Here is a 27,736-nt window from a genome sequence, read left to right on the forward strand (position 1 = left end):
GTTTTCGGCCACCTTGAAAAAGTTAGCGAGTCAAAATAAATTAGTGTCCAAAGTGGACTATAAAACGGTAAAGACATGTCAGAAGTGGGATTCGAACCCACGCCTCCAATTGGAGACCAGAAGCCTCTTTCCAGAAGAAGGAGTCAAACCTTGAGTCTGGCGCCTTAGACCACTCGGCCATCCTGACACACAAACAAAGGAAAGACAAACGTTTTCTGCCACCTTGAAAAAGTTAGCGAGTCAAAATAATTTAGGGTCCAAAGTGGATTATAAAACGGTAAAGACATGTCAGAAGTGGGGTTCGAACCCACGCCTCCAATTGGAGACCAGAAGTCTCTTTACTGCATACAGAGCCGAACCTTAAGTCTGGCGCCTTAGACCACTCGGCCATCCTGACACACAAATAAAGGAAAGACAAACGTTTTCGGCCACCTTGAAAAAGTTAGCGAGTCAAAATAATTTAGTGTCCAAAGGGGATTATAAAACGGTAAAGACATGTCAGAAGTGGGGTTCGAACCCACGACTCCAATTGGAGACCAGAAGTCTCTTTACTGCATACAGAGCCGAACCTTAAGTCTGGCGCCTTAGACCACTCGGCCATCCTGACACACAAACGCCTTAGACCACTCGGCCATCCTGACACACAAATAAAGCAAAGACAAACGTTTTCGGCCACCTTGAAAAAGTTAAAGAGTCAAAATAATTTAGTGTCCAAAGGGGATTATAAAACGGTAAAGACATGTCAGAAGTGGGGTTCGAACCCACGACTCCAATTGGAGACCAGAAGTCTCTTTACTGCATACAGAGCCGAACCTTAAGTCTGGCGCCTTAGACCACTCGGCCATCCTGACACACAAACGCCTTAGACCACTCGGCCATCCTGACACACAAATAAAGCAAAGACAAACGTTTTTTGCCACCTTGAAAAAGTTAGCGAGTCAAAATAATTTAGGGTCCAAAGTGGATTATAAAACGGTAAAGACATGTCAGAAGTGGGGTTCGAACCCACGCCTCCAATTGGAGACCAGAAGCCTCTTTCCTGAGAAAGGAGTCAAACCTTGAGTCTGGCGCCTTAGACCACTCGGCCATCCTGACACACAAATAAAGCAAAGACAAACGTTTTCTGCCACCTTGAAAAAGTTAGCGAGTCAAAATAAATTAGTGTCCAAAGTGGACTATAAAATGGTAAAGACATGTCAGAAGTGGGGTTCGAACCCACGCCTCCAATTGGAGACCAGAAGCCTCTTTCCTGAAGAAGGAGTCAATCCTTGAGTCTGGCGCCTTAGACCACTCGGCCATCCTGACACACAAACAAAGGAAAGACAAACGTTTTCTGCCACCTTGAAAAAGTTAGCGAGTCAAAATAATTTAGTGTCCAAAGTGGATCATAAAACGTTAAAGACATGTCAGAAGTGGGGTTCGAACCCACGCCTCCAATTGGAGACCAGAAGCCTCTTTCCTGAGAAAGGAGTCAAACCTTGAGTCTGGCGCCTTAGACCACTCGGCCATCCTGACACACAAATAAAGCAAAGACAAACGTTTTCTGCCACCTTGAAAAAGTTAGCGAGTCAAAATAAATTAGTGTCCAAAGTGGACTATAAAACGGTAAAGACATGTCAGAAGTGGGGTTCGAACCCACGCCTCCAATTGGAGACCAGAAGCCTCTTTCCTGAAGAAGGAGTCAAACCTTGAGTCTGGCGCCTTAGACCACTCGGCCATCCTGACACACAAATAAAGCAAAGACAAACGTTTTCTGCCACCTTGAAAAAGTTAGCGAGTCAAAATAAATTAGTGTCCAAAGTGGACTATAAAACGGTAAAGACATGTCAGAAGTGGGATTCGAACCCACGCCTCCAATTGGAGACCAGAAGCCTCTTTCCAGAAGAAGGAGTCAAACCTTGAGTCTGGCGCCTTAGACCACTCGGCCATCCTGACACACAAACAAAGGAAAGACAAACGTTTTCTGCCACCTTGAAAAAGTTAGCGAGTCAAAATAATTTAGGGTCCAAAGTGGATTATAAAACGGTAAAGACATGTCAGAAGTGGGGTTCGAACCCACGCCTCCAATTGGAGACCAGAAGTCTCTTTACTGCATACAGAGCCGAACCTTAAGTCTGGCGCCTTAGACCACTCGGCCATCCTGACACACAAATAAAGGAAAGACAAACGTTTTCGGCCACCTTGAAAAAGTTAGCGAGTCAAAATAATTTAGTGTCCAAAGGGGATTATAAAACGGTAAAGACATGTCAGAAGTGGGGTTCGAACCCACGACTCCAATTGGAGACCAGAAGTCTCTTTACTGCATACAGAGCCGAACCTTAAGTCTGGCGCCTTAGACCACTCGGCCATCCTGACACACAAATAAAGCAAAGACAAACGTTTTCTGCCACCTTGAAAAAGTTAGCGAGTCAAAATAATTTAGGGTCCAAAGTGGATTATAAAACGGTAAAGCCATGTCAGAAGTGGGGTTCGAACCCACGCCTCCAATTGGAGACCAGAAGCCTCTTTCCTGAAGAAGGAGTCAAACCTTGAGTCTGGCGCCTTAGACCACTCGGCCATCCTGACACACAAACAAAGGAAAGACAAACGTTTTCTGCCACCTTGAAAAAGTTAGCGAGTCAAAATAATTTAGGGTCCAAAGTGGATTATAAAACAGTAAAGACATGTCAGAAGTGGGGTTCGAACCCACGACTCCAATTGGAGACCAGAAGTCTCTTTACTGCATACAGAGCCGAACCTTAAGTCTGGCGCCTTAGACCACTCGGCCATCCTGACACACAAACAAAGGAAAGACAAACGTTTTCTGCCACCTTGAAAAAGTTAGCGAGTCAAAATAATTTAGGGTCCAAAGTGGATTATAAAACAGTAAAGACATGTCAGAAGTGGGGTTCGAACCCACGACTCCAATTGGAGACCAGAAGTCTCTTTACTGCATACAGAGCCGAACCTTAAGTCTGGCGCCTTAGACCACTCGGCCATCCTGACACACAAATAAAGGAAAGACAAACGTTTTCGTCCACCTTGAAAAAGTTAGCGAGTCAAAATAATTTAGTGTCCAAAGTGGATTATAAAACAGTAAAGACATGTCAGAAGTGGGGTTCGAACCCACGACTCCAATTGGAGACCAGAAGTCTCTTTACTGCATACAGAGCCGATCCTTAAGTCTGGCGCCTTAGACCACTCGGCCATCCTGACACACAAACAAAAGAAAGACAAAAATTTTCTGACACCTTGAAAAAGTTAGCGAGTCAAAATAATTTAGTGTCCAAAGTGGATCATAAAACGTTAAAGACATGTCAGAAGTGGGGTTCGAACCCACGCCTCCAATTGGAGACCAGAAGCCTCTTTCCTGAAGAAGGAGTCAAACCTTGAGTCTGGCGCCTTAGACCACTCGGCCATCCTGACACACAAACAAAGGAAAGACAAACGTTTTCTGCCACCTTGAAAAAGTTAGCGAGTCAAAATAAATTAGTGTCCAAAGTGGACTACAAAACGGTAAAGACATGTCAGAAGTGGGGTTCGAACCCACGCCTCCAATTGGAGACCAGAAGCCTCTTTCCAGAAGAAGGAGTCAAACCTTGAGTCTGGCGCCTTAGACCACTCGGCCATCCTGACACACAAACAAAGGAAAGACAAACGTTTTCTGCCACCTTGAAAAAGTTAGCGAGTCAAAATAATTTAGGGTCCAAAGTGGATTATAAAACGGTAAAGACATGTCAGAAGTGGGGTTCGAACCCACGACTCCAATTGGAGACCAGAAGTCTCTTTACTGCATACAGAGCCGAACCTTAAGTCTGGCGCCTTAGACCACTCGGCCATCCTGACACACAAATAAAGGAAAGACAAACGTTTTCGGCCACCTTGAAAAAGTTAGCGAGTCAAAATAATTTAGTGTCCAAAGGGGATTATAAAACGGTAAAGACATGTCAGAAGTGGGGTTCGAACCCACGACTCCAATTGGAGACCAGAAGTCTCTTTACTGCATACAGAGCCGAACCTTAAGTCTGGCGCCTTAGACCACTCGGCCATCCTGACACACAAATAAAGGAAAGACAAACGTTTTCGGCCACCTTGAAAAAGTTAGCGAGTCAAAATAATTTAGTGTCCAAAGGGGATTATAAAACGATAAAGACATGTCAGAAGTGGGGTTCGAACCCACGACTCCAATTGGAGACCAGAAGTCTCTTTACTGCATACAGAGCCGAACCTTAAGTCTGGCGCCTTAGACCACTCGGCCATCCTGACACACAAATAAAGCAAAGACAAACGTTTTCTGCCACCTTGAAAAAGTTAGCGAGTCAAAATAAATTAGTGTTCAAAGTGGATTATAAAACGGTAAAGACATGTCTGAAGTGGGGTTCGAACCCACGCCTCCAATTGGAGACCAGAAGCCTCTTTCCAGAAGAAGGAGTCAAACCTTGAGTCTGGCGCCTTAGACCACTCGGCCATCCTGACACACAAACAAAGGAAAGACAAACGTTTTCTGCCACCTTGAAAAAGTTAGCGAGTCAAAATAATTTAGGGTCCAAAGTGGATTATAAAACGGTAAAGACATGTCAGAAGTGGGGTTCGAACCCACGACTCCAATTGGAGACCAGAAGTCTCTTTACTGCATACAGAGCCGAACCTTAAGTCTGGCGCCTTAGACCACTCGGCCATCCTGACACACAAATAAAGCAAAGACAAACGTTTTCTGCCACCTTGAAAAAGTTAGCGAGTCAAAATAAATTAGTGTTCAAAGTGGATTATAAAACGGTAAAGACATGTCTGAAGTGGGGTTCGAACCCACGCCTCCAATTGGAGACCAGAAGCCTCTTTCCAGAAGAAGGAGTCAAACCTTGAGTCTGGCGCCTTAGACCACTCGGCCATCCTGACACACAAACAAAGGAAAGACAAACGTTTTCTGCCACCTTGAAAAAGTTAGCGAGTCAAAATAATTTAGGGTCCAAAGTGGATTATAAAACGGTAAAGACATGTCAGAAGTGGGGTTCGAACCCACGACTCCAATTGGAGACCAGAAGTCTCTTTACTGCATACAGAGCCGAACCTTAAGTCTGGCGCCTTAGACCACTCGGCCATCCTGACACACAAATAAAGGAAAGACAAACGTTTTCGGCCACCTTGAAAAAGTTAGCGAGTCAAAATAATTTAGTGTTCAAAGTGGATTATAAAACGGTAAAGACATGTCTGAAGTGGGGTTCGAACCCACGCCTCCAAATGGAGACCAGAAGCCTCTTTCCTGAAGAAGGAGTCAAACCTTGAGTCTGGCGCCTTAGACCACTCGGCCATCCTGACACACAAATAAAGGAAAGACAAACGTTTTCTGCCACCTTGAAAAAGTAAGCGAGTCAAAATAATTTAGTGTCCAAAGTGGATTATAAAACGGTAAAGACATGCCAGAAGTGGGGTTCGAACCCACAACTCCAAATGGAGACCAGAAGTCTCTTTACTGCATACAGAGCCGAACCTTAAGTCTGGCGCCTTAGACCACTCGGCCATCCTGACATAAAACGTTGCAGGCAAACAAAAGATGACAAAAATGAGAAATCATAAAATATCATGGTATTTCATGTTAAAAGAACCCGCAAAAAAAGTAGGAATAAGTCAATGAAAAGCATGTCAAAATGCGTCAGTGTCCAAAGTGGACTATAATGACATGTCAGAAGTGGGATTTGAACCCACGCCTCCAATTGGAGACCAGAAGCCTCTTTCCTGAAGAAGGAGTAAAACCTTGAAACTGGCGCCTTAGACCACTCGGCCATCCTGACACACAAATAAAGCAAAGACAAACGTTTTCTGCCACCTTGAAAAAGTTAGCGAGTCAAAATAAATGAGTGTCCAAAGTGGACTATAAAACGGTATAGACATGTCAGAAGTGGGGTTCGAACCCACGCCTCCAATTGGAGACCAGAAGCCTCTTTCCTGAAGAAGGAGTCAAACCTTGAGTCTGGCGCCTTAGACCACTCGGCCATCTTGACACACAAATAAAGCAAAGACAAACGTTTTCTGCCACCTTGAATAAGTTAGCGAGTCAAAATAAATTAGTGTCCAAAGTGGACTATAAAACGGTAAAGACATGTCAGAAGTGGGGTTCGAACCCACGACTCCAATTGGAGACCAGAAGTCTCTTTACTGCATACAGAGCCGAACCTTAAGTCTGGCGCCTTAGACCACTCGGCCATCCTGACACACAAATAAAGGAAAGACAAACGTTTTCGGCCACCTTGAAAAAGTTAGCGAGTCAAAATAATTTAGTGTCCAAAGGGGATTATAAAACGGTAAAGACATGTCAGAAGTGGGGTTCGAACCCACGACTCCAATTGGAGACCAGAAGTCTCTTTACTGCATACAGAGCCGATCCTTAAGTCTGGCGCCTTAGACCACTCGGCCATCCTGACACACAAACAAAAGAAAGACAAAAATTTTCTGACACCTTGAAAAAGTTAGCGAGTCAAAATAATTTAGTGTCCAAAGTGGATCATAAAACGTTAAAGACATGTCAGAAGTGGGGTTCGAACCCACGCCTCCAATTGGAGACCAGAAGCCTCTTTCCTGAAGAAGGAGTCAAACCTTGAGTCTGGCGCCTTAGACCACTCGGCCATCCTGACACACAAACAAAGGAAAGACAAACGTTTTCTGCCACCTTGAAAAAGTTAGCGAGTCAAAATAAATTAGTGTCCAAAGTGGACTACAAAACGGTAAAGACATGTCAGAAGTGGGGTTCGAACCCACGCCTCCAATTGGAGACCAGAAGCCTCTTTCCAGAAGAAGGAGTCAAACCTTGAGTCTGGCGCCTTAGACCACTCGGCCATCCTGACACACAAACAAAGGAAAGACAAACGTTTTCTGCCACCTTGAAAAAGTTAGCGAGTCAAATAATTTAGGGTTCAAATCATAAAATATCTAACCTGTTACTTTGAGTGCGCAGTGATATCGAACACTCGAGTCAATGTGAACAGCAACTGTACATTATCGCCTAATAATTTACCCCCCATGACTCACTCTCAACCAATCACAATGCTGGATTTCATCTACCCGTATTATAAAAAACTATAATGACTTCTCAGAAGTGGGATTTGAACCCACGCCCACGACAACCTTCTACATAGGAAAGGAGATAATTCCGTCCACAATTCCTTTAAATACTTCTGTATTATTGGGCCCTTCAGGAGAAATATTAATCATGCCGTGGAAACGCAGATCATGTGAGTAATTGTTAGCATGACTCATTTATGTTGCAGCCTTGTTAATAAAGTTTTACTTTGAATATGGTTGTTTGTGTCGTCTGCTTGACTCACATTGTAACAACACATGGAGGCATCTGAGATGCTTTTTTTTAGCCACTGCAGACTGACGTCACTAACATGCGTCTCCGCCCATCACAACTCGGCGATTCACTAAACACCGCGTTGCCTTTTCCTAACTCTTCATGAACTCTCCCAACCACCTTTCCTTGACCCCGTGAGGTTTTGTATTTCTTTTGTATTTTTGTGAATGTCTGTTAGTATTTGGACTTGAGAAGCTTTTTCATCCGGCTTCTTGAAATGAAGGACCCATTGATTAAAAAAACAAAGTCTGCCAAATGTTTTTATTTTTATAACGTACCGAGCATAAAATTGACAGACGGAACAAAAGTATGAAGACGTGTCATTAAGGCAGCAACACTTCCACCACCAAAGCCTTCACTTCATAGTTTCCACATTCTTCCACAGCCAGTGCGCTCTGCAGGCGACTGATCTGGTCTGGACTCGGAGGCGGAGACTCGTATTGGAGCCGTAGCCAGGACTCACCTGAAAGTACACACAAGTCAGTACACACATGGAGGGTCCAACGAACCCGGAATCATCATCCTCGTCAACGTCATCGTCTAGCTCTAACCTTTGCTGACCCTCTGACCCAGCGACACCAGTAGCTCCGCCCCCACGCTGTGATTGATAGGTCCATCTGCTGTCGATCGCCCCGCCCCCAATTCATTAAGAACTTTAGCCAACGTCAAACCGCAGACATCCACGACGACACCTGCAGCAACCCGGAAAGACAACGGATTTATTTAGTACACGTCAAGATGAAACTTATAACTTTATGTGTTTGCAATGATTTTTCCAAAAATTGTAGGTAAAAATATGTTAGTAAATATATAAACAAATAAGTGAGTCAAAATCTTTCTTTTGTCTACATATTTACCATCTGCTAGCGTCTCCAGTTCCATCTGAGGCTGGGACTTCCCCAGGACGGTGTGGTAATCCGCATGGGCGGAGCACAGCATCAGAGTCGTCTCACTGGCCACGCCCTGAGCCTCCATCATGGCCTGGAACTTGGCGAGCGCAGCTCCACCATTCACAGCATCAAAAATCTGCCTTCTGCCATCCAATTCGTCGGACGCCATGCCAGTCATCTGCAGCAAGACGCCGCCTACAAAGCAGCAGCACGATTTCACGCAGGTTTATTTCTCTTACTTTTATTCATTTAGACTTTAGATACTTCAGGGGACAAAGAGACGGTCGTTACCCAGAGTGGTGACCAGCTCCATCAGGTCGGCGGGGCCTCTCCCTTTCAGCGTCTCCAGGGACTCCATCACCTCCAGACTGTTGCCCACAAATCGACCAATCACAGAGTCCATCCGGCTGAGGACGGCGGCCGTAGGCATGTCCAGGCCCTTCCCCACGCTCACCTTACATATTATATATCATTAACATTATTATTCAAACATAGCAACAGTCTCAAATATTTGCTGTTTTTCTTGTCTTCAGTCATAGTGAATATATTAGTTTGTCCGTCAGAGATAAACGTGATTGTCTGGACCGCATGTTCTGGGGCACTTTTTGGCTTTATTTTTGATTATGAAGACCATAAAATATAAAAAGACAGTTCATGATGTTTCGCCACTGACAGCATGACATAATATAACTATTATATTGTATATTGATGCTGAACACAATCTACATGGAGCCTCATAGTCAAACATGCTGCCTGCGCATTACTACACATTAGTACGATTAATACTTCCAGCCGACTTACTAATAACTGTGCTAGTTCTCTAGCGCTGTCCAGGTCTTTACAGAGAGCACCTCGTCCAAACTTCACATCCAGAACCAGAGCATTGAGCGACTCGGCTCCTTTCTTTGAGATGATGGATCCTGAACAAACACAAACGGCTCAGTTCAGCAGAGCGGCTCTGGTGGAATTGTTACTACGGATTTCTTCTAACGGACTCCAGCGGTCATCAGAATGAATAAAGACATTTCTCAATGAGACATGGAGAGTTGAAACAGAAATAAACGTAAAAGACGGTAAATACATGTATTAATAAATGAATACAGACAGGTTATTAATCAATTATAACTATTACAACTATTTACGTTTGTATCTGTCTGTTTATTTTTAAATCAGCCTGAATATATATATATATATCCTCCATGGATTGACACCTGTTCAGTACCAGCAATCAGGGGCGGGCTGTCCACGGTGCTGGTGACGTCCCGCCGAGCATACAGGACTCCATCCGCAGGAACCAACGACTCCGTCTGACCCACAATGCAACAGCCCACAGAGTGCAGGATCTCCAGGATCTGCACAGTCAGCACATTTAAAGCGCCAACAGGTAGCACAATGCCGAGGGGCAGACAGAGAAGAATATGTCAAATGTGTCTGATGATGACAAATAATCGGTATTTGTTGTTAGATGTACTACTATACATCTCTACATTTGAGTGTCATTATTTCTACACTGTGTTTTTTCTTGCACCTTAGACGTCGGCTGGTCGACTTGGAATCCTGGAATCGATTCCAGCTTATCCAGAGTCCCTCCCGTGTGAGCCAAGCCCCGCCCACTGATCATGGGCACCTGAGGAACAGACCGGGGTCATGACATCATAGAGGGACGAGTAGATGCACAGGCGTGACGAGGCGGCCGTACCTTGCAGCCACAGGCGGCGAGCGCGGGCGCTAACACCAGACTGACTTTATCTCCAACTCCTCCCGTCGAGTGTTTGTCAACCACCAGCCCCGCCCACTCGTCTGGCCATGACATCACTTCCCCCGAAGACATCATCTCCCGAGTCAGGGCCTGGATCTCCTCTTGGACCATTCCCTTCTGCCAGATGGCCATCAGCATGGCCCCTGTGGAGGCAAAATGTGTCTTATTGTCCAACATGAATTCTTATTTATATAGTTAGAATCCGTTTTAGAGGAATTGGGTAAGTAGGGATATAAGTATATTAATATATCCTTGTGTCGGGGGAGAATTGTTGAGCTGCATATTGTGAGTCTCTCAAGAACTCGGTGTGTGACCTTTCTTGGGAAAACTTGTGAGCTGACCTAGTTCACGATGGCATCCTGTGTAGACACGAGGAGACAACCGACCAGACTGAGCCAGTTAGTTTAGCATCAACAACCAGGTGGAGAAGTGAAGGAGAAGAACAACAACAGGAGGAGGGTCACACAGTACGGATCGAAGCGGAGGGTCAAAGACATTTAGAAATGCTCCAATAAATCTCTGTGAATCGAAGAATCCAAATCTCCAGTGTGTTCTATGGGAGTGTGTTACTGAAAGTCCCTGTGAGGATGCGAGGGCCGTCATCTCGAGTCAGATAGATGAAGTCAGTGAGTTAGAGAACAATTAGAAAATTGTTAAAACTATGAATAAATGAATCCACAACACCCCTTAGCAGAGAAGCTGAGTCACGGCCTGGTGAGGTGTTGGACTGGAGAGGGAAGCAGTCGTACCGGTCTGACATTCCTCGATTGTTCCGTCTGTGACGCAGCGGATGAAGGTTCGGATCTCCTCTCCAGTCAGCGCTCCTCCGTCTCTCTTCTTCCTGATCAGATCTGGCATGGACGTCATGTTGAGCTGCAACTACAAGAAGCAATCGATTACAAGATGATTGTATGACCCCAGCATCAAAACTGTGAACGAGATTCAACCAAGATTCAATTTTAATCACATTTCATGAAGCTTTATGCAGATGTCTACACAAAGACAGCAGGACAATCCAACATGAATGCAGCAGTAATATTAATGCAGAAACTGTTGGATCTAAAGTGTAACATTTGAAGGCGTTGTTACGCATGTCTCTGTATTTAGGTAGCCTACCAGTCCTGGTGTTCACCCCGCACACTGAGGTGTGTTGATCCTGCATGAAGCAGTCCCAGGTCAGGAGTCCACCGGGCAATGGGAGAGCCCGGAGGGGGAGGAGACTTACAGCCAATGAGTTTCCTTCTTTTTCGGTGAAGCGTACAGTAATGCTTAACATTTGCACCCAGGGGTTCTCTCTACTGCTTCCAGCGCAGCCTCATGACTCGAGCTTCTGGGATGTGACCTCTACTCTAAGGGAGGGTGGCGTCATTCTCAGAGAGCCAGTGGCCCCCGGCGATGAGATGATCAGTCTGAGGCGGACGAAGGCTATAGTCATGATACAAGTTATACAAGTTGTGTTGAGGAATATTTCAGTTTTCAGACAAAGATAAATGAGGTCAGATGTGTGACTGGTGCAAAGTATAAATCAGACATTCTGTTAACAGGTGACGCGACCACAACGATGGTAGAAGAAGGTAGAAGTATGAAAATACAAGGAGGCATATCTGTCCCTGGGCTCCACGAGTGTGTGAGAGTCTTCAAATAGACAGACAGCACGAAGCCCCCCCCACCCCCCCGATCATGTGACTATAATCAGAAAATAGAAATGTATAGAAATTAAATGAATTTATTGCTATTTTGTTTTCTGTAGAATAATAAGTGAAGTAAAAAAGTGAGGTAATATGTTATTTTAGAAAAATAATATTTTGTAGAATTCATATATTATAATGCAGTTAATTGAAAACAAAGATAATACAAATGGACTACTGCTCCAGTAGAAGGCTCTTTGTTCATTATTTACGTGACCTGTTATTGTTTCCTCTTTGTTTCATTATCTGCGTTCGCCATGTTTGTTTAAATACTTAAATACACTTTAAAAAAACCTTTGGGCTGTCATGGGTACTAGTATCACGCACAGGCAACCGCCAGTTACCTGCTAAGCTAACGTACGGTGGCTAACATTAGCAGAACTGTTGGAGAGAGTGTTTGACTGTTTGGAATGCAGAAGAAAACAGGTTCAAACAGTCGAAGTGGAGCAACTGGTGACGCAATACATCACATTACATCACATGTCATTTATCTGACGCTTTTATCCAACGCGACTTACAATAAGAACATTTCCACCATAAGGAAACAAACTCAGAAGAACAGGAAACAAGAAAGAACAGTTTCCTCAAATAAGCTGCTGCATTCTGGATGAGCTGCAGAGGTGGAATGGTGGTAGCAGGAGACCTGCAGGAGGGAGTTACAGTAGTCCAGGAGGGAGACGACAAGAGCCTGAATCAGTACCTTCTGAGTGAGAAGAGGACGTGTTCTCCTGATGTTCTAGAGCGAGTATCTACAGGATGGTGTTGTCACCATGCGAGCGCAGAGAGAGTTGGTGTAGAGCGAGAAGGGGACCCAGGACGGAACCCTGAGGAACTCCCGTAGTAAGAGGACAAGGTTCCGACACAGATCCTCTCCAGGTTACCCGGTAGGTGCGTCCATCGAGGTAGGACGAGAGAACGGAGAGAGCAGAGCCTGAGACACCAAGTTCCTGAAGGGAGGAGACGAGGATCTGGTGGTTGACCGTGTCAAATGCAGCAGAGAGGTCCAGAAGGACGAGGACAGAGGAGAGAGAGGAGCTCTAGCAGTGTGGAGGTGCTCTGAGACAGCGAGGAGAGCAGTCTCTGTGGAACGGCCTTGAAGCCTGACTGGTGGAGGTCCAGGAGGTTGTTACGGTGGAGACAGGAGGAGAGTTGGTTAAAGATCGCACGTTCAAGGGTTTTGGATAAAAAGGGAAGAAGAGAGACCGGTCTCTAGATTTACCGTAGGACGTCAGGACGCGACCAGCAGCGCCCTCCGGTTTACATCAAGATTTTGTAATATTCTATGAACATTTTAGGATTTGAATCTTTCGCTTTTCATATATAAATTTTATATTAAAAAAAGGCCAAGACCAGTATTGTTTGTGGGTCACGTTCGGGGTCGTCGTGGCGTAGAGGTAGACAGGGTGCGCTGGCAACTGCAAGTTTGGTGGTTCAAGTCCTGGCTGCCCCATGTTGAAGAGTCCCTGAGCAAGACACCTAAGCGCTAAATGCTCCTTGGGCAAAAAGGTAAAAAGGGTTAGGATCAAAAATGCAATGTAAGTTGCTTTGTATAAAAGCGTCAGCTAACTGACCTGTAATGTCTTGCATGTGATATATGTTTGTAATTATATAATCACAGTTTGTGCCTTAGTGTCACCGTTGTATCATTCATTTATTTTTTTTACATTTTTATTTTTCATAAAAAAGATGTTACAAACAGATATTAACATGAAACTTTAATAACCGACGTTAAGATAATTACTGTTTGTAATGTGTGTAAAATGTTATGTATAAATATGTAAACAAGGCTTTATCTAACAACTCCTTTAGGGGACTTTTGGAAAAATCTACAAATGTAGATGAAAAACTATTAAATAAAAACACCTCAATGGGTATTATGTTTTATCTGTCAAATTATTTTTTTAAAGACAAAAAAACACTGAACGCGAAAGAACTGACGGGAAAGAAGAGTTAACTTTGTAATAAATGACAGTTTATTATAAAGATTACAATCTGTTGCGTTGCAGAGCCCATCAGTTGTCGTTTGTGTGCTCTTCGTTTTTAGAAAAGGGAAGAAAATAAACTACAAGTGCACACACACCACTCACTCCAGAAGAAACTACAAACATACTGTAAAAAGAGGAAGCTAGAGAGGAGGAGGAGGAGGAGGAGGGTAACCATTAAACCATTATAACTAGGTGAATATCAGGAGGAGGAAGGTTTCACTTGCAGGTAAGAAAGCCAGGATTCTCAGCCAATCAGCAGGAAGCCGAGGCGTCGCCATGGTAAACAACATCAGATGGTGGCGGCGGCCATTTTGGTTGTGAGCTGTATTTTTTGGGGCCGTTTCAGGCTAAAAGTAGATGTTTGAAAACGAGACACAACCTATTTTAATACAGCTTTTTGTTAATCTTCCGACTAAAGAAAGAAAATATATTTTAAGCATAAAAAAGTGATACAGAGTGGCTGCTGTCAATGACTACGTTTACGTGCACAGAAATTTTCTTTTGTGCCAGAAATTATAATACGTGGCTCATGAAAATAAATATCCCTCCATATCTTACGTCCTACAATTAATATCAACATATGACACGTGTTAATTCAGAGTATCCTAACAGACTGTGCTGTTTCAGCACATTTTTGTAATAATAGTGGAATATTAATGTGCATGTAAATGTTTTCACTGTTAGATGCTTATATCACTTCAAATGTGGGAATTACAAGGGATCCGTTTATGTTGTTTCTTAATGTCGAATGATGTTAATGATGTTAACTATTAGTGTCTAAGAAAGGAACTACTTTTTCCAGCGGAGGAACGCGCTTCCGATTTACTCGCGGCAGGATTTGCTGGTTTCTGATTGGCTGAGAAATCCTTCGATAAGCAAACAAGCTTGTCTGTCTGCTCGGGGTATAATGGAAGCTGAGGTCAGAGGTCAGGAGGTCACATGACCTCTCCATCGCTGACTCCCTGTCACACCTTGACATTTGGTGGAGGACTGTGCACAGTAGACCACAGTCCGTTACAATATATACTACATAAGGTTTATATGTGATAGCCACTGAGCGTAAACAGCTACGTTCTCTTTTTACTGGCGTTGAAGGTCACGTTAGCGAACATCGTGGGCGGGTGAAGGCATCGGGACATCGACGAGTCTGCACGTTTTTAAGGTTTGACTTTTTCGCAACTCTTTGGAGACAATTGCGATCTGATGAACTCGGCGTTCGTCCAAGTCAATGAACTCAGTTTGTTCGCATCATATATTATCAACGTGACCGGGTTCGTTTCAGAGTATTAACACTTTCCGGCTTCAACGCGCTTATTGTAAATATTCAACATCTCGATGTTTGGACGTAAGAAGTCAAATTTTAACAATGTGTCTTTAAACAGATTCTCCTTGTTCATTCACATGAAGAATTCTGCTGTTTTTTGGGACCAGAAGCGTTCTGTTTTTAGTCTGAGTGTTGTTGACAACACATTCAGCAAATACACAGGAAGAATTATCCGTTGCCCCGGACCGTTTGTAATGCATAAAAAGAAACGTGATCTTTGAAAGATAAAATAGCCAAAAAAAGGCCAAGCATGGCCGAACGTTTGTGATGTGAAAGTTCCATGTAATTTTCTTCACAATTGTTCATACGAAGTACAAATTGATTGTCACATTAATATATTTCTATTCAGAGAAGATACAAAAACTTTAAACCGCCTGAGACCCAACGATTGTCGGCCAGATGCTGTCAGGTGTGAGAGTAACCGGGGTTCCAAGAGACACCTATCTGAGGGCAGATGACATTTTAAAAAGGCTTAAGCTCCAGCAATGAGGTTGTAAACTGTAGTAAAGAACCACCCGACCAACAAAGGCAGAATTTTAGTTATTCATAAACTTTGATACTTATAAAATGGTAAAAGCTTAACATAAGTACAATGAAAGAGGGATGTTTCTCTCAGATTAGACCAAACGGGAATAACTACGCCTGCAACATACGGTAATGAATTGATGATATGATGATGTCACTGTCGACATTAATGACCTCACACGAGTTAGTTAAGTTACTCTCTGAGTGTGAGGGTTTAACAGCTGATGTGTGGCTCAATACAAAGGCTGAATATCGCACTAAAGCCCTAATAGACTACGGTCTACTAAAATATTACTGTATACATCTTATTGTCTATTATACTTTATATATTACACTATAGCTACATTATTCAACCATAATATATTATACAGGCTATAAAGTCTACTGTAATGCGCCGTACAAAGACTATACCTTCTATACCTCTGTGAGGTAATACCTTTTCACATAAAAGGGACCCGTGAACTTGCAACTCGATAGTCGTGATTGGGCTTCAGCTTGAATGCAGGTACTTCAGTCAGGAATAACTACCTTGATAAAGTAGGTTTGTTGCTGTGGAAACAGGCACTGGAGCGTTGATTGTGCTTTGAGAGGCGGGACTGGAACTTGTCAGGTAGTTTATCTAGTTCAGGTTTAGCAATGTGACAAAGAGTTGGGGAGTATTATCTGTTTTAACAGAGCTTGTGAGTGAATAAACACACCTTTTGGGACTTGCAGGGAACTCTGATTTACTATATTTAACTCTATTGCGTGCAACAACATAGAGGTACGTGGGTTTTAACGATTAAAAGGTACCTCAGTACGGTAAATGTACTTAGTTACGTTCCACTGCTGCTAGCTAACAAGATACAACATGTAATTCTGACAAATTGGCGGTGGTAAGGTGCATTTTCACTTCTGATTTCAGCCGCGTCCAGTCTGTGTGCTAAGCTAGGCTAAAACCTCTGCGCTAAGCTAGACTAAACCCGTCTTTCCTGGACGCAGAGACAGGGGTCTCCTGGTAAGACGGCAAAAGAAGCGACCGGTTGTTTAAAAGTAGTGTCCACAGATTTTGCATAATGTGGTTTAAGTATAAAGTGCGTCAGCTAGCAGAGCAGTAGCATTACAAAACGTTTTAATCGTAAAGCTTGATTAGAATTCTTTATTTTAGGGCTGGCGATACATCGAGATTGTTTTTTCACACAAAGCTCTGAATGTCCATTGACCTCATCATTTTCTTTTTTGTTATGGTATGTTGTTCAAATGTGCATCACGGTGCTCTTTGAATGCTGCTCCACCAACCCGGTAATACAGGTTCTTTGTGATTTCAAAGGCTAAAGCCCAAAAATATGAATCGAAGCAGAATACTTCCAGTGCAGTGGTATAAAATTAGGTGTGATTTCCGCCCGTAATGTAAAGTTTAACTTTTTGTGTAGCTTTGTGAGCCGGAATAAACCCTTTGTGCGAAGCTCTGCATTAAAATTGAATTGGCAACAAATTTAGGAGGAACCACATTTTCACTCGTAAACTAACACATCGTAATCAGGCATCTGTTGAGGCCTGCTTTTAACTCGGGGAAACCCTACGTATGTTCTGGAGGAAACTCCACTTATGGCAGGGAAATAAATCCCTAATATGGCAAGGAGGAAACTCCATATATGGCCTGGTCCTGGCAGGTACAGCCACACTTGAGGGACTATTTAGGAACACTAGATTTAAGGGAAGAGGGGTTTAAGCTGAGAGTGGTTGTGTTGGTGCGAGGAAGGAGGGGAAGGTATTTTTCTGTACAGATGGCTTTAAACAGATAGCACCATGTACAGTAAGCCCTCAATAAGCAGGTTAGAAACCAGTTGGAGCTCTGCTGCAGCTCTCCCTGAAACACACGGCACGTCAGCACAAAGTCACACTCATTGACAAATCATCAGGGATTTCAAAGGTCACCGAAACAACCTCCGAAATTGAACTCATCGTCAAATCATAGGGAACTCAAAATCGTTTTTTCCATACTATTATAAACTTTGTAAAGTCATCACCATCACGTTATTATTACTTGTTACTCGTAAAATTCTAAATGATCTGCGAACTAAAACAGAAAATGTCTTCATGGGTGATATTCGGAAGAAAAAAAGACAATCACAAGAAAAAGACGGAGTAATATTCTCCACTGATCGCCCGATGTTATCGGTAAGGAGGAGACTGTTGCTCGCAAATAATGTCCGGCTGAACTCGTCTGGGGAAGCGGAATGGCGCGAGGAAAAACAACCCTTCTCGTTATATTTATCAGTTTGTCGGATCAGCTCTTTGATCAATGACCCCCGATTAGCTCAGTGAGCTAATGTAGATAGCTGTGGTCAACGGGTGGTTGATTAGTCAGGATTTCAATAACCCTTTTTTGTCTCTTTTTGTGGCGTAACAACATTGCCCGGATGGTCGCAGCTTTAACTTAAATTTCCTTCTCTTCAACTTCTGTGCAGTGGAGGTTGATTTACTTGGCGGTGAAGTCCAAAGCGCTTGAGCTTTGACCAACAAGGTGCGCATTGTTAGGGCGTCTACACATTGGAAATGACGGCTATTCTAAAAACGTAAAACTTCAGAGCACCCAGGATGACTCACTTGGGATTTTAAAATAGAGGCATTTAATTGGGGGCTTTTACGCAATATACACGAGGCCCTAGACCCAGAGGTCAAACTGAATCGAGATATGAAGTAAGAGATTGGGGCTTCCAGTCCACTTGGGGTTGATGAAAGAGCTGATGAGTCAAAGAGCTGAAGTCCACGTTGGTAAAACGGTCTCAGTCACTGCTAAGATATTCTAGTCAGAGAGATGACATGACCAGAGGCCCTATGAGGTCGCAGTTCGGGATGTCTAGAGGTCAGTGGTCGGAGGTTAGATGTCAAGTGGAACCATCCAGCAACTGCCTGAGGGCCCTCTCGATGTTGATCCGGTGCCCCAGTCTGGTGACGCCCAGCTCCACGTAGTCCTCCTTGGTGAGGGCGGGCAGGTGGGAGCCCTCGATCTCGTGCTCCTGGAAGCGTTGGCGGTGCTCGGCCAGGCCCACGCTCTCCAGCCAGTCGCCCACATCGTACTTATTCCACAGGCTGAGGGGCCGCTGCCTCCACGGCCGTAGGGCCAGCAGGGGCCCGCTCAGCACCGGGGACGGGCAGGGCGAGGCGTGCGGCGAGGGCGAGGGCGAGCGGGACCTGGTCCGCGCGCTGGCGCTGCGCATGACAAAGCGAACCTCCTTGGGCTCCGAGGGGAGGCTGAGGCTGGACGACTTCAGAATAGTGAGGCCGCGGCCCGAGCTAAGGTCGGGTCTCTCGGAGCAGGGGGCGGTGGAGGAGGCGTGGCCTATCAACCTGTCGGACGGGGAGGGGGAGGGGCTCCGGCGGGTCACGGGGTAGCGGCTCCCTGGTCGGACCGTGTAGCTGGCGCCGTATCCCCTCTGGGAGATGGTGTGGAGTTCGCCCAGACTGGAGAACAACCTGCAACACATCACAGCCCGTATGAACGAGTCGCTCCCATAGGTCAAAGGTCGTCATCCTCACCAGCACAGGACAGCAGAGCTAACGTGACCCTGAGCGCCTTAAGCCCATTCCTGCTTGTTAGTCGGATGTATCAATGTCTGCGGCTTTTGTTGGAGCAGTTAAAGTGAAAGACGGGTCTCGCGTTATTGGTTTCAGACGTTGGTAAAAGGCCTAAAGCCACATGTTGAGAAATACAAAGCATGACAGGCCTTGTTGCAGTTGCTAAGCGGTAATTGGACAAGTACGTTTGCGATTAAGAAAATGTCCCATTCCAAGGTTGCATAAAAACGACGGATGGGTCAGTAGTTAGTAATTAAGTGTTAGTCAGCCGGTAGCAAATGAAAATCACCCCGTAAGCGATAACGAGAAATGTTTACCAGAGATAAAAACCTACGATTCACTGCCTTCACTGTCCGCACATCTGGAACAACACAAACAACAGGTTCCATTACAACACACAGACGCACACAGACGCACACGCACACCGTAGACCTCTGATCAGCCACACTGCAGTGTTTACGGTCGGAGGCGGCTGGCAGTACCTTGCACCTCCTACTGGGGACCTCCGGCCCGGATCAAGGGGACTTGGCTCCTCTCCGAGTGAGTGACTGTCTTTATTTAGCAGCTGCAGCCGATTGGCCAGATCCAGTCCAGAGCCCGCCCTGCCGCTCAGCTCCAGCGCTGACGCCGACCGGTTGCTCAGGTCCGCGGCGGACGCCGACACTTGACCTCCCAGCGCAGCCGGACGCCCGCCTTCGTCCGGGCCAAAGCCCCGCCGCTCCTCGCGGTCGTCCCCGCCCCCCCACAGCTTCGACCTCCTCTGGAACAGGTAACGCGGCTGTCGTCCACCGCCGCCGGTAGGGGAGGAGCATAGCGGGGAGGTGGGGGAGGAGGCGGACACGGCCGACGGGAGGAGCTCGCTGTCCGACGACTGCTTCAGCAGCGGGTCACGGAGCGCGGAGCGGCCTCGACCTATAGGTGAGCGCAGGCGGGGCTTGAGACCGATGGGGGAGGTGGAAGGGGAGGACGGGGAAGGGTGAGCGACCTGTGGGGAGGAGGGATCCGCAGGGGAAGCCAGGGTGATGGAGGGAGGGAGGGAGCTGGGGGAGGAGCTGTCGTGGTGTCGTTCGTCACTTCCTTCCTCCTCATCTCCTCGTCTACCCGTGGATTCAGCACCACTCTCGCCTCCCCCCTCCCCAACTCGCCGTGGCAACAGGCTGAGGGAGGACGGGGGAGGCAGAGCGGGAGGACTGGCGAAGGCAGCGGGTGGGGTCACCAGGCCGATTCTGCGAAGCTCCTCCCTAGTTTCTTCGTCACTGGACGACAAAAGCGCTGGTGGGAGGGTCACTGTGTAAGCCCCGCCCTCTTCCTCTGAGCTGCCCACTGTGAGGCTTCTGCGCCTGTCAATCAGAGCAGGGTGACTCTCGTTGGCCAGCGGAGGCAATGGGGTGGGCCTCCAGCGCTCAGGGGAGGGGGCGGCAGGTGATGTCACTCCTCCCTCAGTTTCCGGGCGCTCCACCTGTCCGTCAGGGAACAAAGGCGGGGTCATGCGTTTGTGCCTGAGCTCAGGACTGGTCTGCGGAGTGGTGCGCTTGGCGCGTTGCTCGGGGCTCGTCTGCGGGGTGGTGCGTTTGGACCGGGGCTCGGGGCTGCTCTGCGGGGTGGTGATAGGGGTGCGCTTGTGTCTCCCCTCGGGGCTGGCGGCGGGGGTCGGGACGGGTGTGGTGGAGGCAGAGACGTGTTTTAATCTGGGCTCTGGGCTCGGCGTTCGGGCAGTGAGCGCTCGTTCGCGTGCAGCAAGTGCCAGGGCGAGTGGAGATGAGGGGTCTGAGGACAGAAGAGAACATTTTAGTTCCTAGTACCTAAAGACTCCACCCTAAGACTTCTGTCCGAGGTTATCCGCTCTTTTTTTACGTATCTTCTATTTTGTGTAAACATCAATGATCTCCGCCAGATCCAGTTATACTTCCTGGAGTACCTCAGGGCTGTGATTTAGGTCCCTTTTTGTCTCTTGACTATTGTAACAGAAGGAATGTGAGCGACTGACCCAGAGGTTTCCCGGTCAGCGGGTGGAGGAAGGTGTGGGGCGTCGGCGAGGGCGACAGGACCGGAGCCGGCGGAGGAAGCTCGCCGAGGTCGTCCATGGAATGGCTGAGGGTCAGCAGGGGTGGCACCTGGTTCTCCGACCCGGACCCCTCCACCGACAGGAAGAGAGACGACCTGCGACCCTGAACGCGAGCGCGTTCCGACAGGACCTGCTGCTGGTAGAGCTCCGCCCGACTCGGGCTGCCGTGTCCACCTCCATCCACCTTCAGCAAGTCCAGGTCTCTAAGTCCTGGAAGAAGAAGAAGAAGAAGATATAATAAGAGAAATACCACAATGAACTTGAACGTGAATGCTGATTTATAATTTGAATGTCCACGTTATGAATGAAGCTTCATATTTGGTACAACTTGGATCTTTGTGCTCACAACATGTTGATGTACATGAAGAAATCACAAACGCGTTAATAAGACTGACCCTGCTCCTCAACAGGAAGTTGTTTTAACAAAGGCGACTTCCTCCTCTGGGGCTTGGAGGGCGGAGCTTGCTGTCCCACGTTGGCGTACGGGTTTTCTATTGGTCGTCCTCGTCGGCGTGAAAGTGGCGAATGGCCGAGGGCGGGGCTGGTGCTGTGCAGAGACAGCGTGGAGGTGTGCGTGGGGGTGTGATGGGTGGTGGTGGTGGTGGCGTGCGTAGCCGTGTGCGTAGGGGTGTGATGCGTGTGCGTGGAGGTGTGCGTAGGGGTGTGATGCGTGGCGGTGTGCAGTGCGTGCGCGGCGGCGTGGGCGTCGGCCTGCAGCTGCGGCGGCGTGTCCTGCAAGATGATCATCGACCTCGCCTTCCTCTGACGCTCGGCGTGGGCGTGGCTCCGCGTTGGCGAATCGCAGAGCTCCTGGAGCCTGGGCTCTGCCCCCGGCTTGAAGCTGGAGCGGGTCAGCCCCTCCCCTCTGGCCGGGGGAGGGGGCGGGAGGAAGGAGGGAGGAGGGCCGGAGTCGAGGAGGAAGAGCGGCGAAGTGGAGGAGGAGGAGGCTGAAGGAGGAGGGGGCGGAGCCTGTTGAGGAGGAGGAGGGATGAAGCTGTCCGTCAGCGAGGAGCTTCGCGGGAACCGACTTTCATTGATCAGAGCTGAGATCCTGTCGTCCTCGGGCGTGCCTGGAACCAGGAGACAGGGAAATAATACAAATACACCCTAAAATGTACTTAAAATTGGTAAATAACATTTTGTAAATAATTTAATTTATTGAATTTAAAGAAACAAATTATATTAATCATTAATACATGTGAAAAAAGTCAAATGTTAAATACTTATTAAATAATAAAATTTAAAAAATACAATACTACTTTGACCATACATTGAAGGCATATATAATAATGAAGATTTATTTTCAGTGAGGAGTAGTATATAAATTAATAATAAGTATGTTAAATACTGTGTGCAGGTCTCACCAAAGCTCTTGGTTCTGGACATCCCTCGAGGTAAAGCCATGGTGCTTTTCTGAGGCGCCGACGGCGGCACGAGACCCTGCCGCTCAAACAACGACTGCAGACGCAGACACGGTCGAGCGTTTACTCACAAATGTAATGTGACGGTTGACAATGAAAAGTCGCATCTCCGTTATTGAGCTGGAAACTTCTTCTTCATCTTTCATCTTTCACCCAAACATACGTACATATTCAACAAGAAATAATAATGAACTGGATTAAATCAGAGAAATTAGAAACGTTTCTGTGGCTCCGCCCCTTTGAATTGTCTCAGGATCCCTCAGATTTATCTCTCAACCCCTTATTGGGGTCGCAACCCCTAGGTAGGGAAACGCAGAGGCACATGACTACAAGCCGGGCTTGAAACTACTTTTTTACCCCTTTAAAGCAGAAATAAAGTCATTCAGATGAAGCGCTATGAAGCCTGTGTACGGTGCGGCGTTGCCTTCGTCTCACGTTAATCTCGGCTTGCGTGATGCGGCGGCTCGTCGGCCTCTGCTTCACCGTCGCCGCCCTAAAGTCGTCCGACGGTCGGCCCCTCAGGACGACTTCCTGCTGACCTCCGGCCAACATCTCGTCCAGCTTGTCTGGATGAAGCAAAGAAAAGAGGATGAACAAAAGGGCAAATATAACAAAACACTGAACAATGACATCACAACCAACCACGACATGACATCACTACACGGATCCCCAGACACAACATGACATTATTTTAACATCATGACGTCATTGCAACATGACCAACATTATCGTCACCACAGCTTTACGTCACAACAACAAATGAAAGCCACAAAAACAACCACAACGACGTCATCGGACCCATGTGACTCACCGAAGCGCCTCCTCCTGGCTGCAGATAGAACAAAGGTCAACAACACACACTCTGAGGTGCTAGCGTGTGCGTGTGTGTGTGTGTGTGTGTGTGTGTTTGTTTTACCTATGTCCTCCAGGTCAGCGGTCATTGACTTGGATCGGAGCGTCAGCGAGGTGCTGGGGGCTCGCTTCGGAGGGGGCGGAGCTACAAGACATGAACCAACCTCAAGATCTCAAGTTCAGGCTGATTTATTACGCGTTTTGTCACCACACTAAATTTGCTTTTTGTGTTTCATCTCACGCCTCGGAGAAGTCAGGTGACAAAGATCGAGAAAGAAAAGATGGACTTTTCGCCCAACTAACCAGTTAGTTATTTCCCTTTCACGTATTCAGGGATAAATTCTGTCTTTGTAAAACTTGTAAAACATGTAACAGATTTAAATTCATACTAATGGTTAATTTCAAATGGATGTAATCAATGTAAAGAAACCCCACAAGCGTTGAAAAACATAATTCAATATAAATGGATAAACAACCTTTCTTCCGGACCAGGTTAGTTTCAGATTTCCTGGAAACCGAAACGACCTTCATCAGCAGTCGACTCCCCCCCTGTCGGATCAGAGAGACCACCTGACGGTGCCCCACCTTCACCACGTCGGCGCCGTTCACCTGTGCGACACGCAGACATGTGAGCCACCAGAAGCCCTCGTGTTGGGTGCCTCGCGTCACAGGACCGGCCTGTACCTCTATGAGGAAGTCCCCGGTCCGTAGCCCCGCTCTCCAAGCCACGCCCCCCTGGTCCACCGACTCCAGGTACTGCAAGGCAGGGAATGCCGGCGTGGGGGCAAACTCCTCAATGGGGGTCTCGGCTTGAAAAATAGGGGGGGGAAAAAGGCGACGGTAAAAGGTGAAGTGAGATCAGAGCTTCAGGAGTCAAAGCTGCATTCTGTGTAGTGACCAGCAGGGGGCGACTCCTCTGCTCCCATAGACGTCTATGAGGAAATGACTCTACTTCTCTGTAGTGACCAGCAGGGGGCGACTCCTCTGCTCCCATAGACGTCTATGAGGAAATGACTCTACTTCTCTGTAGTGACCAGCAGGGGGCGACTCCTCTGCTCCCATAGACGTCTATGAGGAAATGACTCTACTTCTCTGTAGTGACCAGCAGGGGGCGACTCCTCTGCTCCCATAGACGTCTATGAGGAAATGACTCTACTTCTCTGTAGTGACCAGCAGGGGGCGACTCCTCTGCTCCCATAGACGTCTATGAGGAAATGACTCTACTTCTCTGTAGTGACCAGCAGGGGGCGACTCCTCTGCTCCCATAGACGTCTATGAGGAAATGACTCTACTTCTCTGTAGTGACCAGCAGGGGGCGACTCCTCTGCTCCCATAGACGTCTATGAGGAAATGACTCTACTTCTCTCTTGATTTATTCCCTCAGTAAACATTGTAGAATCAAACAGACCATAAAGCAGAGGATGCTTTGGGGCGGGGCTACACAATGATTGACAGGTCTCTACAGGTCTTATACGGTAACTTCCAGGTTGCCAAAAGAAACGGCCGCAATGCAAGATGACTTGAGGCTTCAAAACATCAGGCCCCAAACCAAAGTGTGACGTCACCATGACTACCTCCATCTGGGCCACATCTGGAGCCACTGCTGGATTTGTCCCTTCTGTAGACCCCTCTATTCAAGGCAACAAAAACTATTTCTAATTTCAGGTGATTTTCATCCTTATATCTAAAATGCCTTTAACTGTTACACACCGTCCTTACAGTACGATTCCCGATGCCCCTGTAAGAGTAGTATTTTAAGTAGTACTGCTGCTCTTACAGGTGAGGATGGGGGTTGCACCTCAGGATGAGACTCACTGTTCTTTGTTCTCCTCCACCCACCGCTCCTCCACCCGTCCCCCTGTTCCTACCTTTAGCTCCTCTGAGGACGAAGCCGAATCCTTCGCTTTCCCTCTTCTGCAGCACGGCCGTCTTCTCCTCAATCACGTAGTCGCTGATGGAAAGAAAAGAAAAAGTCGGTTTGCTCAGCTGATTAACAATTAAAGGAAAATGAAAGAATTCAAAACAAAATGTACAATAAAAAGCGTTTGAAAACTTTGAAAGTTGCAGAGATTAAATTGGCTTAAGTTACAGTTGCTTTTTCCTTTTTCAAACGTATATAAAAATAGAGAAATAGAAAATAAGTGTAGGTAAATAAATTGGTAAATAGAATACGCTATATATGTAACGATGGCGTTCATGTCATGTGTTTCTATACGTGTTGAGTATGACAGCTGTACATGCTTATGTATAATGTTTATACATTTTCTGTGTTTTCAAGTTGTATGTTTTTATTGTGTTAATTACATATATATGTATTATATTATTACATTTCACTGAACAATCTGTTGTCTTTTATAACATATATTTAATTCCCTTCTTGTTCTTGCATTGTAATGTGTTATCATTATTCACTGTATCTCCTGACCTCTTTAGTCGTATTGTTTTATTATTTTATTTGTGCTTTAAGGAAATGTGGTCAATAAATAGATGAAAGCATCATATTCTATATAAATGTGGTTTTAGTTACTGGGTACAATGTATTCACTGTGTTATTTATTATTTTGAGTTACTAACTAAGATATTTCCTCTGCATTGCGTCATGTGCTTGTGAAGCTCCGCCCTGCAGTGCTGACGGTGTCCTACCTGTAGGAGGTGTAGTTGTCGTAGGATCCTACGGTGTAATGTCTGAAGAGTCTCTTGGTGCGGTCCTCCCTCGTCTCTGGAACATTCACGCGTGGATCACAGATTCACATACACATATGTGTGTTACATGTGCTGCACATGTCAGTCAGTACTCACCCAGCCGGGGGTCGTACTGTCTCATCTGGACTTCCTCCACGCACTCGGCAGGAAACCAGCCGGTCCGTCCCTTCACGCTCCCCTCCCAGAATCCTCCTTCCCCTATGGACAGAACTGCAGACCCCCGTCGTGGCGTCAGCGCACCGCCGGGACAGAGACACTAAAGCACCGCTGACCCCACTGACCTTTGACCCTCTCCCCTCGGTGCAGCTGGATCTCCCCGGGCCCCTGAGGGACGTGGGACCGGGTGGCGATGAAGGTGCGTCCCGGCACGGCGCTGTACAGCCTCCTCTTCCTCATCTGGGGGGTCGGCGGGGGGGAAGAAGGGGGGCTGGCCTCCGCGTGGCCTCCCCCGCTCGGGCTGCAGACAGACAGGTGGGAGGGAGACGGGCTGGTCACAGATCTGCGTGAGGCAGCGATGTCACATGAGTCGATCATCAGGAAACCAAGATCGCTGATAATTCCTCTTCAACAGGGGGTCTGTGCTGATACGACATCACAGGCTGCAGCCAATCAGATCCATTCATGTTCACGTCTAAAGAGGGCGGAGCTCAAAAATAAAAGATGGCGGATCAAACTCCGTAGAATAGGGGGTCCCTGCTCCATCTCGCCATCAGTTTGGGCGACCTTGGCATGAAAGACGTTGAAGACCTCTGATCTACGACACTAAACAGGCACTGACTACACCCGTCCATTAACTACACCCGCACTAGTGCTAACAACACCCGTCCATTAACTACACCCGCACTAGTGCTAACAACACCCGTCCATTAACTACACCCGCACTAGTGCTAACAACACCCGTCCATTAACTACACCCGCACTAGTGCTAACTACACCTGTGCATTAACTACACCCGAACTAGTGCTAACTACACCTGTGCATTAACTACACCCGCACTAGTGCTAACTACACCTGTGCATTAACTACACCCGAACTAGTGCTAACTACACCTGTGCATTAACTACCCCCGCACTAGTGCTAACTACACCTGTGCATTAACTACACCCGAACTAGTGCTAACTACACCTGTGCATTAACTACCCCCGCACTAGTGCTAACAACACCCGTCCATTAACTACACCCGCACTAGTGCTAACTACAACCTTACATTAACTATACCCGCACTAGTGCTAACTACACCCGTCCATTAACTACACCTGCACTAGTGCTAACTACACCCGTCCATTAACTACACCCGCACTAGTGCTAACTACACCCGTCCATTAACTACACCTGCACTACTGCTAACTACAACCGGCATTAACTACACCTGCACTAGTGCTAACTACACCCGTCCATTAACTACACCTGCACTACTGCTAACTACAACCGGCATTAACTACACCTGCACTAGTGCTAACTACACCCGTCCACTAACTACACCCGCACTAGTGCTAATACACCCGTCCATTAACTATACCCATACTAGTGCTAACTACACCCGTCCATTAACTACACCCGCACTAGTGCTAACTACACCCGTCCATTAACTACACCTGCACTAGTGCTAACTACACCCGTCCATTAACTACACCCA

At 46.7% G+C, this 27,736-nt stretch overlaps 2 protein-coding genes and 32 non-coding genes across 55 annotated transcripts in view; all 34 read right to left on the minus strand.

Moving 5' to 3' along the window:
• Nucleotides 1-76: 76 nt before the first annotated feature.
• Nucleotides 77-187, minus strand: trnal-caa (transfer RNA leucine (anticodon CAA)). Its single transcript has 2 exons — nt 150-187; nt 77-122 (listed from the first exon to the last, which is right to left on the minus strand). It is a non-coding gene; the product is annotated as a tRNA-Leu (tRNA).
• A 99-nt stretch (nt 188-286) lies between these two features.
• On the minus strand, nt 287-397 carry trnal-uaa (transfer RNA leucine (anticodon UAA)). The gene is made up of 2 exons: nt 360-397; nt 287-332 (listed from the first exon to the last, which is right to left on the minus strand). It is a non-coding gene; the product is annotated as a tRNA-Leu (tRNA).
• Nucleotides 398-496: 99 nt separating this feature from the next.
• Nucleotides 497-607, minus strand: trnal-uaa (transfer RNA leucine (anticodon UAA)). The gene is made up of 2 exons: nt 570-607; nt 497-542 (listed from the first exon to the last, which is right to left on the minus strand). It is a non-coding gene; the product is annotated as a tRNA-Leu (tRNA).
• Nucleotides 608-740: 133 nt separating this feature from the next.
• Nucleotides 741-851, minus strand: trnal-uaa (transfer RNA leucine (anticodon UAA)). The gene is made up of 2 exons: nt 814-851; nt 741-786 (listed from the first exon to the last, which is right to left on the minus strand). It is a non-coding gene; the product is annotated as a tRNA-Leu (tRNA).
• Nucleotides 852-984: 133 nt separating this feature from the next.
• On the minus strand, nt 985-1,095 carry trnal-caa (transfer RNA leucine (anticodon CAA)). Its single transcript has 2 exons — nt 1,058-1,095; nt 985-1,030 (listed from the first exon to the last, which is right to left on the minus strand). It is a non-coding gene; the product is annotated as a tRNA-Leu (tRNA).
• A 99-nt stretch (nt 1,096-1,194) lies between these two features.
• trnal-uaa (transfer RNA leucine (anticodon UAA)) lies at nt 1,195-1,305 on the minus strand. Its single transcript has 2 exons — nt 1,268-1,305; nt 1,195-1,240 (listed from the first exon to the last, which is right to left on the minus strand). It is a non-coding gene; the product is annotated as a tRNA-Leu (tRNA).
• A 99-nt stretch (nt 1,306-1,404) lies between these two features.
• Nucleotides 1,405-1,515, minus strand: trnal-caa (transfer RNA leucine (anticodon CAA)). The gene is made up of 2 exons: nt 1,478-1,515; nt 1,405-1,450 (listed from the first exon to the last, which is right to left on the minus strand). It is a non-coding gene; the product is annotated as a tRNA-Leu (tRNA).
• Nucleotides 1,516-1,614: 99 nt separating this feature from the next.
• On the minus strand, nt 1,615-1,725 carry trnal-caa (transfer RNA leucine (anticodon CAA)). The gene is made up of 2 exons: nt 1,688-1,725; nt 1,615-1,660 (listed from the first exon to the last, which is right to left on the minus strand). It is a non-coding gene; the product is annotated as a tRNA-Leu (tRNA).
• A 99-nt stretch (nt 1,726-1,824) lies between these two features.
• On the minus strand, nt 1,825-1,935 carry trnal-caa (transfer RNA leucine (anticodon CAA)). Its single transcript has 2 exons — nt 1,898-1,935; nt 1,825-1,870 (listed from the first exon to the last, which is right to left on the minus strand). It is a non-coding gene; the product is annotated as a tRNA-Leu (tRNA).
• Nucleotides 1,936-2,034: 99 nt separating this feature from the next.
• Nucleotides 2,035-2,145, minus strand: trnal-uaa (transfer RNA leucine (anticodon UAA)). Its single transcript has 2 exons — nt 2,108-2,145; nt 2,035-2,080 (listed from the first exon to the last, which is right to left on the minus strand). It is a non-coding gene; the product is annotated as a tRNA-Leu (tRNA).
• A 99-nt stretch (nt 2,146-2,244) lies between these two features.
• trnal-uaa (transfer RNA leucine (anticodon UAA)) lies at nt 2,245-2,355 on the minus strand. The gene is made up of 2 exons: nt 2,318-2,355; nt 2,245-2,290 (listed from the first exon to the last, which is right to left on the minus strand). It is a non-coding gene; the product is annotated as a tRNA-Leu (tRNA).
• A 99-nt stretch (nt 2,356-2,454) lies between these two features.
• trnal-caa (transfer RNA leucine (anticodon CAA)) lies at nt 2,455-2,565 on the minus strand. Its single transcript has 2 exons — nt 2,528-2,565; nt 2,455-2,500 (listed from the first exon to the last, which is right to left on the minus strand). It is a non-coding gene; the product is annotated as a tRNA-Leu (tRNA).
• A 99-nt stretch (nt 2,566-2,664) lies between these two features.
• Nucleotides 2,665-2,775, minus strand: trnal-uaa (transfer RNA leucine (anticodon UAA)). Its single transcript has 2 exons — nt 2,738-2,775; nt 2,665-2,710 (listed from the first exon to the last, which is right to left on the minus strand). It is a non-coding gene; the product is annotated as a tRNA-Leu (tRNA).
• A 99-nt stretch (nt 2,776-2,874) lies between these two features.
• trnal-uaa (transfer RNA leucine (anticodon UAA)) lies at nt 2,875-2,985 on the minus strand. Its single transcript has 2 exons — nt 2,948-2,985; nt 2,875-2,920 (listed from the first exon to the last, which is right to left on the minus strand). It is a non-coding gene; the product is annotated as a tRNA-Leu (tRNA).
• A 99-nt stretch (nt 2,986-3,084) lies between these two features.
• On the minus strand, nt 3,085-3,195 carry trnal-uaa (transfer RNA leucine (anticodon UAA)). The gene is made up of 2 exons: nt 3,158-3,195; nt 3,085-3,130 (listed from the first exon to the last, which is right to left on the minus strand). It is a non-coding gene; the product is annotated as a tRNA-Leu (tRNA).
• Nucleotides 3,196-3,294: 99 nt separating this feature from the next.
• On the minus strand, nt 3,295-3,405 carry trnal-uaa (transfer RNA leucine (anticodon UAA)). The gene is made up of 2 exons: nt 3,368-3,405; nt 3,295-3,340 (listed from the first exon to the last, which is right to left on the minus strand). It is a non-coding gene; the product is annotated as a tRNA-Leu (tRNA).
• A 99-nt stretch (nt 3,406-3,504) lies between these two features.
• trnal-caa (transfer RNA leucine (anticodon CAA)) lies at nt 3,505-3,615 on the minus strand. Its single transcript has 2 exons — nt 3,578-3,615; nt 3,505-3,550 (listed from the first exon to the last, which is right to left on the minus strand). It is a non-coding gene; the product is annotated as a tRNA-Leu (tRNA).
• A 99-nt stretch (nt 3,616-3,714) lies between these two features.
• Nucleotides 3,715-3,825, minus strand: trnal-uaa (transfer RNA leucine (anticodon UAA)). The gene is made up of 2 exons: nt 3,788-3,825; nt 3,715-3,760 (listed from the first exon to the last, which is right to left on the minus strand). It is a non-coding gene; the product is annotated as a tRNA-Leu (tRNA).
• A 99-nt stretch (nt 3,826-3,924) lies between these two features.
• On the minus strand, nt 3,925-4,035 carry trnal-uaa (transfer RNA leucine (anticodon UAA)). Its single transcript has 2 exons — nt 3,998-4,035; nt 3,925-3,970 (listed from the first exon to the last, which is right to left on the minus strand). It is a non-coding gene; the product is annotated as a tRNA-Leu (tRNA).
• A 99-nt stretch (nt 4,036-4,134) lies between these two features.
• On the minus strand, nt 4,135-4,245 carry trnal-uaa (transfer RNA leucine (anticodon UAA)). Its single transcript has 2 exons — nt 4,208-4,245; nt 4,135-4,180 (listed from the first exon to the last, which is right to left on the minus strand). It is a non-coding gene; the product is annotated as a tRNA-Leu (tRNA).
• A 99-nt stretch (nt 4,246-4,344) lies between these two features.
• trnal-uaa (transfer RNA leucine (anticodon UAA)) lies at nt 4,345-4,455 on the minus strand. Its single transcript has 2 exons — nt 4,418-4,455; nt 4,345-4,390 (listed from the first exon to the last, which is right to left on the minus strand). It is a non-coding gene; the product is annotated as a tRNA-Leu (tRNA).
• Nucleotides 4,456-4,554: 99 nt separating this feature from the next.
• trnal-uaa (transfer RNA leucine (anticodon UAA)) lies at nt 4,555-4,665 on the minus strand. The gene is made up of 2 exons: nt 4,628-4,665; nt 4,555-4,600 (listed from the first exon to the last, which is right to left on the minus strand). It is a non-coding gene; the product is annotated as a tRNA-Leu (tRNA).
• Nucleotides 4,666-4,764: 99 nt separating this feature from the next.
• trnal-caa (transfer RNA leucine (anticodon CAA)) lies at nt 4,765-4,875 on the minus strand. The gene is made up of 2 exons: nt 4,838-4,875; nt 4,765-4,810 (listed from the first exon to the last, which is right to left on the minus strand). It is a non-coding gene; the product is annotated as a tRNA-Leu (tRNA).
• A 99-nt stretch (nt 4,876-4,974) lies between these two features.
• Nucleotides 4,975-5,085, minus strand: trnal-uaa (transfer RNA leucine (anticodon UAA)). The gene is made up of 2 exons: nt 5,048-5,085; nt 4,975-5,020 (listed from the first exon to the last, which is right to left on the minus strand). It is a non-coding gene; the product is annotated as a tRNA-Leu (tRNA).
• Nucleotides 5,086-5,184: 99 nt separating this feature from the next.
• trnal-caa (transfer RNA leucine (anticodon CAA)) lies at nt 5,185-5,295 on the minus strand. The gene is made up of 2 exons: nt 5,258-5,295; nt 5,185-5,230 (listed from the first exon to the last, which is right to left on the minus strand). It is a non-coding gene; the product is annotated as a tRNA-Leu (tRNA).
• Nucleotides 5,296-5,394: 99 nt separating this feature from the next.
• Nucleotides 5,395-5,505, minus strand: trnal-uaa (transfer RNA leucine (anticodon UAA)). Its single transcript has 2 exons — nt 5,468-5,505; nt 5,395-5,429 (listed from the first exon to the last, which is right to left on the minus strand). It is a non-coding gene; the product is annotated as a tRNA-Leu (tRNA).
• A 152-nt stretch (nt 5,506-5,657) lies between these two features.
• On the minus strand, nt 5,658-5,768 carry trnal-caa (transfer RNA leucine (anticodon CAA)). Its single transcript has 2 exons — nt 5,731-5,768; nt 5,658-5,703 (listed from the first exon to the last, which is right to left on the minus strand). It is a non-coding gene; the product is annotated as a tRNA-Leu (tRNA).
• Nucleotides 5,769-5,867: 99 nt separating this feature from the next.
• Nucleotides 5,868-5,978, minus strand: trnal-caa (transfer RNA leucine (anticodon CAA)). The gene is made up of 2 exons: nt 5,941-5,978; nt 5,868-5,913 (listed from the first exon to the last, which is right to left on the minus strand). It is a non-coding gene; the product is annotated as a tRNA-Leu (tRNA).
• Nucleotides 5,979-6,077: 99 nt separating this feature from the next.
• On the minus strand, nt 6,078-6,188 carry trnal-uaa (transfer RNA leucine (anticodon UAA)). The gene is made up of 2 exons: nt 6,151-6,188; nt 6,078-6,123 (listed from the first exon to the last, which is right to left on the minus strand). It is a non-coding gene; the product is annotated as a tRNA-Leu (tRNA).
• Nucleotides 6,189-6,287: 99 nt separating this feature from the next.
• On the minus strand, nt 6,288-6,398 carry trnal-uaa (transfer RNA leucine (anticodon UAA)). Its single transcript has 2 exons — nt 6,361-6,398; nt 6,288-6,333 (listed from the first exon to the last, which is right to left on the minus strand). It is a non-coding gene; the product is annotated as a tRNA-Leu (tRNA).
• Nucleotides 6,399-6,497: 99 nt separating this feature from the next.
• trnal-caa (transfer RNA leucine (anticodon CAA)) lies at nt 6,498-6,608 on the minus strand. The gene is made up of 2 exons: nt 6,571-6,608; nt 6,498-6,543 (listed from the first exon to the last, which is right to left on the minus strand). It is a non-coding gene; the product is annotated as a tRNA-Leu (tRNA).
• Nucleotides 6,609-6,707: 99 nt separating this feature from the next.
• On the minus strand, nt 6,708-6,818 carry trnal-caa (transfer RNA leucine (anticodon CAA)). Its single transcript has 2 exons — nt 6,781-6,818; nt 6,708-6,753 (listed from the first exon to the last, which is right to left on the minus strand). It is a non-coding gene; the product is annotated as a tRNA-Leu (tRNA).
• Nucleotides 6,819-7,560: 742 nt separating this feature from the next.
• Nucleotides 7,561-11,225, minus strand: tymp (thymidine phosphorylase). Its single transcript, XM_040175429.2, has 10 exons — nt 11,093-11,225; nt 10,726-10,855; nt 9,917-10,119; nt 9,746-9,844; nt 9,440-9,569; nt 9,019-9,137; nt 8,509-8,671; nt 8,185-8,412; nt 7,879-8,019; nt 7,561-7,790 (listed from the first exon to the last, which is right to left on the minus strand). Exons 2-10 carry the CDS (start codon nt 10,841-10,843, stop codon nt 7,651-7,653), a joined length of 1,341 nt encoding a protein of 446 aa, XP_040031363.2. The 5' UTR covers nt 10,844-10,855; nt 11,093-11,225; the 3' UTR covers nt 7,561-7,650.
• Nucleotides 11,226-13,614: 2,389 nt separating this feature from the next.
• shank3b (SH3 and multiple ankyrin repeat domains 3b) overlaps nt 13,615-27,736 on the minus strand; it is a 24,716-nt gene continuing 10,594 nt past the window's right edge. For 5 of the 22 annotated variants that reach the window (XM_078100792.1, XM_078100801.1, XM_078100809.1 and 2 more), the window contains 14 exons: nt 26,382-26,599; nt 26,197-26,310; nt 26,041-26,116; nt 25,266-25,348; nt 24,082-24,206; nt 23,874-24,006; nt 23,357-23,542; nt 22,981-23,111; nt 22,489-22,582; nt 21,520-22,194; nt 21,047-21,334; nt 19,542-20,826; nt 19,394-19,420; nt 13,615-18,957 (listed from right to left, as the gene is read on the minus strand). In XM_078100792.1, coding sequence (XP_077956918.1) covers nt 18,369-18,957; nt 19,394-19,420; nt 19,542-20,826; nt 21,047-21,334; nt 21,520-22,194; nt 22,489-22,582; nt 22,981-23,111; nt 23,357-23,542; nt 23,874-24,006; nt 24,082-24,206; nt 25,266-25,348; nt 26,041-26,116; nt 26,197-26,310; nt 26,382-26,599 — 4,024 coding nt within the window. In that variant the 3' untranslated portion in view covers nt 13,615-18,368. Of the gene's footprint in view, nt 18,958-19,376; nt 19,421-19,541; nt 20,827-21,046; nt 21,335-21,519; nt 22,195-22,488; nt 22,583-22,980; nt 23,112-23,356; nt 23,543-23,873; nt 24,007-24,081; nt 24,207-25,265; nt 25,349-26,040; nt 26,117-26,196; nt 26,311-26,381; nt 26,600-27,736 lie in introns of all 22 variants that reach the window. The other 17 variants (XM_078100806.1, XM_078100808.1, XM_078100804.1 and 14 more) reach the window with 11 other exon arrangements.

This window comes from Gasterosteus aculeatus, chromosome 4, assembly GCF_964276395.1.
Source record: "Gasterosteus aculeatus chromosome 4, fGasAcu3.hap1.1, whole genome shotgun sequence".
Taxonomy (NCBI): Eukaryota; Metazoa; Chordata; class Actinopteri; order Perciformes; family Gasterosteidae; genus Gasterosteus; species Gasterosteus aculeatus.

Bases quoted from the DNA above. Each gene is read 5' to 3' on its own strand.
- tymp (XM_040175429.2), bottom strand. From the start codon at position 10,843: ATGACGTCCATGCCAGATCTGATCAGGAAGAAGAGAGACGGAGGAGCG. The intron at 9,138-9,439 runs GTACTGAACAGG...GTGTTTGTTCAG, and splicing joins CAGCCCGCCCCTGATTGCTG to GATCCATCATCTCAAAGAAA. The intron at 8,413-8,508 runs GTAACGACCGTC...GCTGCTTTGTAG, and splicing joins GGAGCTGGTCACCACTCTGG to GCGGCGTCTTGCTGCAGATG.